This window comes from Sinocyclocheilus anshuiensis, unplaced genomic scaffold (assembly GCF_001515605.1).
Source record: "Sinocyclocheilus anshuiensis isolate Anshui unplaced genomic scaffold, SAMN03320099.WGS_v1.1 scaffold163, whole genome shotgun sequence".
In the NCBI taxonomy this organism is placed as follows: domain Eukaryota; kingdom Metazoa; phylum Chordata; class Actinopteri; order Cypriniformes; family Cyprinidae; genus Sinocyclocheilus; species Sinocyclocheilus anshuiensis.
In genome coordinates, this window is record NW_015548223.1 from 1,564 (window position 1) to 3,663 (window position 2,100).

At 36.5% G+C, this 2,100-nt stretch overlaps 1 protein-coding gene across 1 annotated transcript in view; it reads left to right on the plus strand.

Moving 5' to 3' along the window:
• Positions 1–338: 338 nt before the first annotated feature.
• The window catches only part of LOC107654277 (cytosolic phospholipase A2 gamma-like), an 11,635-nt gene continuing 9,873 nt past the window's right edge, over positions 339–2,100 (plus strand). Inside the window, exons 1-3 of the mRNA XM_016441301.1 lie at positions 339–458; positions 1,132–1,209; positions 1,291–1,445. Of these exons, the coding sequence (XP_016296787.1) occupies positions 1,158–1,209; positions 1,291–1,445 (207 nt within the window). The 5' untranslated portion in view covers positions 339–458; positions 1,132–1,157. The remainder of the gene's footprint in view (positions 459–1,131; positions 1,210–1,290; positions 1,446–2,100) is intronic.

A 2,100-nucleotide genomic window follows, 5' to 3' on the forward strand; every position in this document is an offset into this window, starting at 1 on the left:
CATACTTCCGGCATCCCTGCCAGCGCTTGCTTCACTCCTAGAAGCTGACGCCGGTTTCACCGCACATGCTTTTATGCTTTCTGGTCGCTACGTCACCCCGCCCGTGACGTCTCACCCATCCATTGGAATGATTACACATGTGATTCAGAGCGTGGTCACGCTGAAGGCGTTCTCATAGCGTTTCGACACAGCTCGAGTTCCTGAAGGGGAACATCTGTTTTGGCCAATAAAAACTGTAATTAACAGAAGACAGACAAAATAGAATTATAGACTATTGATAATAGAGCTCAATAATGGGTTTCCCTCATTTGCAGAGCTCGGTGGAGGCAAAAGTCACCTGATTTTTCAAGGGGAAAAAACTAACCTTGCTGAAAAACAAGCTGCAAAATTTGATGTGAAGAAATTCACTGAGGGTGTATGTAAGGATTTGAGTCGTTTGTTCAGTTCGGAGTCTTTTGGTAAGCTGAATTGTCTGTACAATTGATTTGTAGTGTACTTATTTTTTGATTTTCTATCCAGATTAATGCATAAACTGAGAAGTGCTTTACTCGAAGATTCAATAAAGAATTCGCAACAAAACAGGTTTTAGCAGACTGATGACATAGAAGAACCTTTGCTTTAGACAACCAATTAAGTATGATTATGGCCAAATTAATAAATAAATAAAAATAATAATAATAATCATGAATATTTAAAGGGGCAGTTCACCCAAAAATGAAAATCTGTCTTAATTTAATCACCCTTGCACACCCATAAGACTTTCATTTATCTTCTAAGCACAAATGAAGATAATTTTAATAAAAGCTGTGATATTTCTGTCCCTCTTTAAAAGTCTGTTAACCCAAAACTTTGACACTTCAAAACATTCATAAAGAACTGTAAAAAAAAAAAAAAAAACACGCCACACATTTGTCTCAATTATCGTATTTTCATAATCATTGAAAGCTGAAATTGAAACTAAAATTTGATTAATCACACAGCCCTATTTTAAAGCATAGAGATAATAAAACATCAAAAATCATCTCCAAAGAATCATATAGTCAACTGAAAAACAATATACAGAAATTAAAAAATATCATAAATGAAGAATCATTTACTAAATTTAAGAACCACTGTGTATTTGTATTTCAGATCTTGTCTTGAGCATTTGTATATGCATGGCTCAGTGGATCTGGGGCAGGAATTATAACTTCCTCCACAAAATGACAGGTGAGAACAGACCTGCTATTAACTAGAAATTCAATGTGAATAATATAATATGCAGACTAATTTCATGTTTTGGTCCCTCAGATGAAACCGTGCCTTCTACTCTTCTGGAAAGTGAGAGGAGAGACTATGAAGACGCCGGACTGTTGCTGAACTCACCCTACTTCTCAGTGCTGAGAGAAGAAAGACACATTGACCTCATCATTTCCCTGGATTTCAGTGAAGGCGATCCTTTCATGGTATTATACACATTTATAAGATGACATACTCTAATAAAAGTTAAAACCAGTTAAACTCTGCGGACCCGGATACGGGTCCAAAATGACGTTAAAAATGTTTATGCTTTTTATGCTTAGCCTTCCTTATATGGTATCAGCCCATATATGGGTTCATTTGAAAGCTTGGAGTGTAGGCGAAAATACCAAAAAACGCCCTGAGCTTAAGTGGTTGGTTTAGTTCACTCCCCAGTGAAAACTCTCCCCAGTTCCAAGCCCACAAGACTTTGGTTCATCTCTGGAACATATATGAAGATAATTTTAATGAAATCTGAGAGAATTTGATCCCTCTGTTGAAAGTCTGTTCACCCAAATCTCTGACGCTATGCTTCAAAATGTTCACAAATAGATCATAAAATAAGTCCATATGATTTCAAATTGTTAAATCAAAGTCACTTTACATGATGAAGAGATTAATTTCAGCCAATCTCTTTAAACACATTTTGATGCATCAGAGTTTTGTGACATTCAGTTTATCTCCAGATTTAAAGGAAGATTGTGCTCTTCAGCTGCTTGTTATTTAGAAAAGCATTCAAAGTTTCATTCGCAGTTTAAGCATTCTGTCATGGAGCAGTAAGGGAGCACCGTGGAAAAACAGGGTCTGGGTCCAAATGCAGGT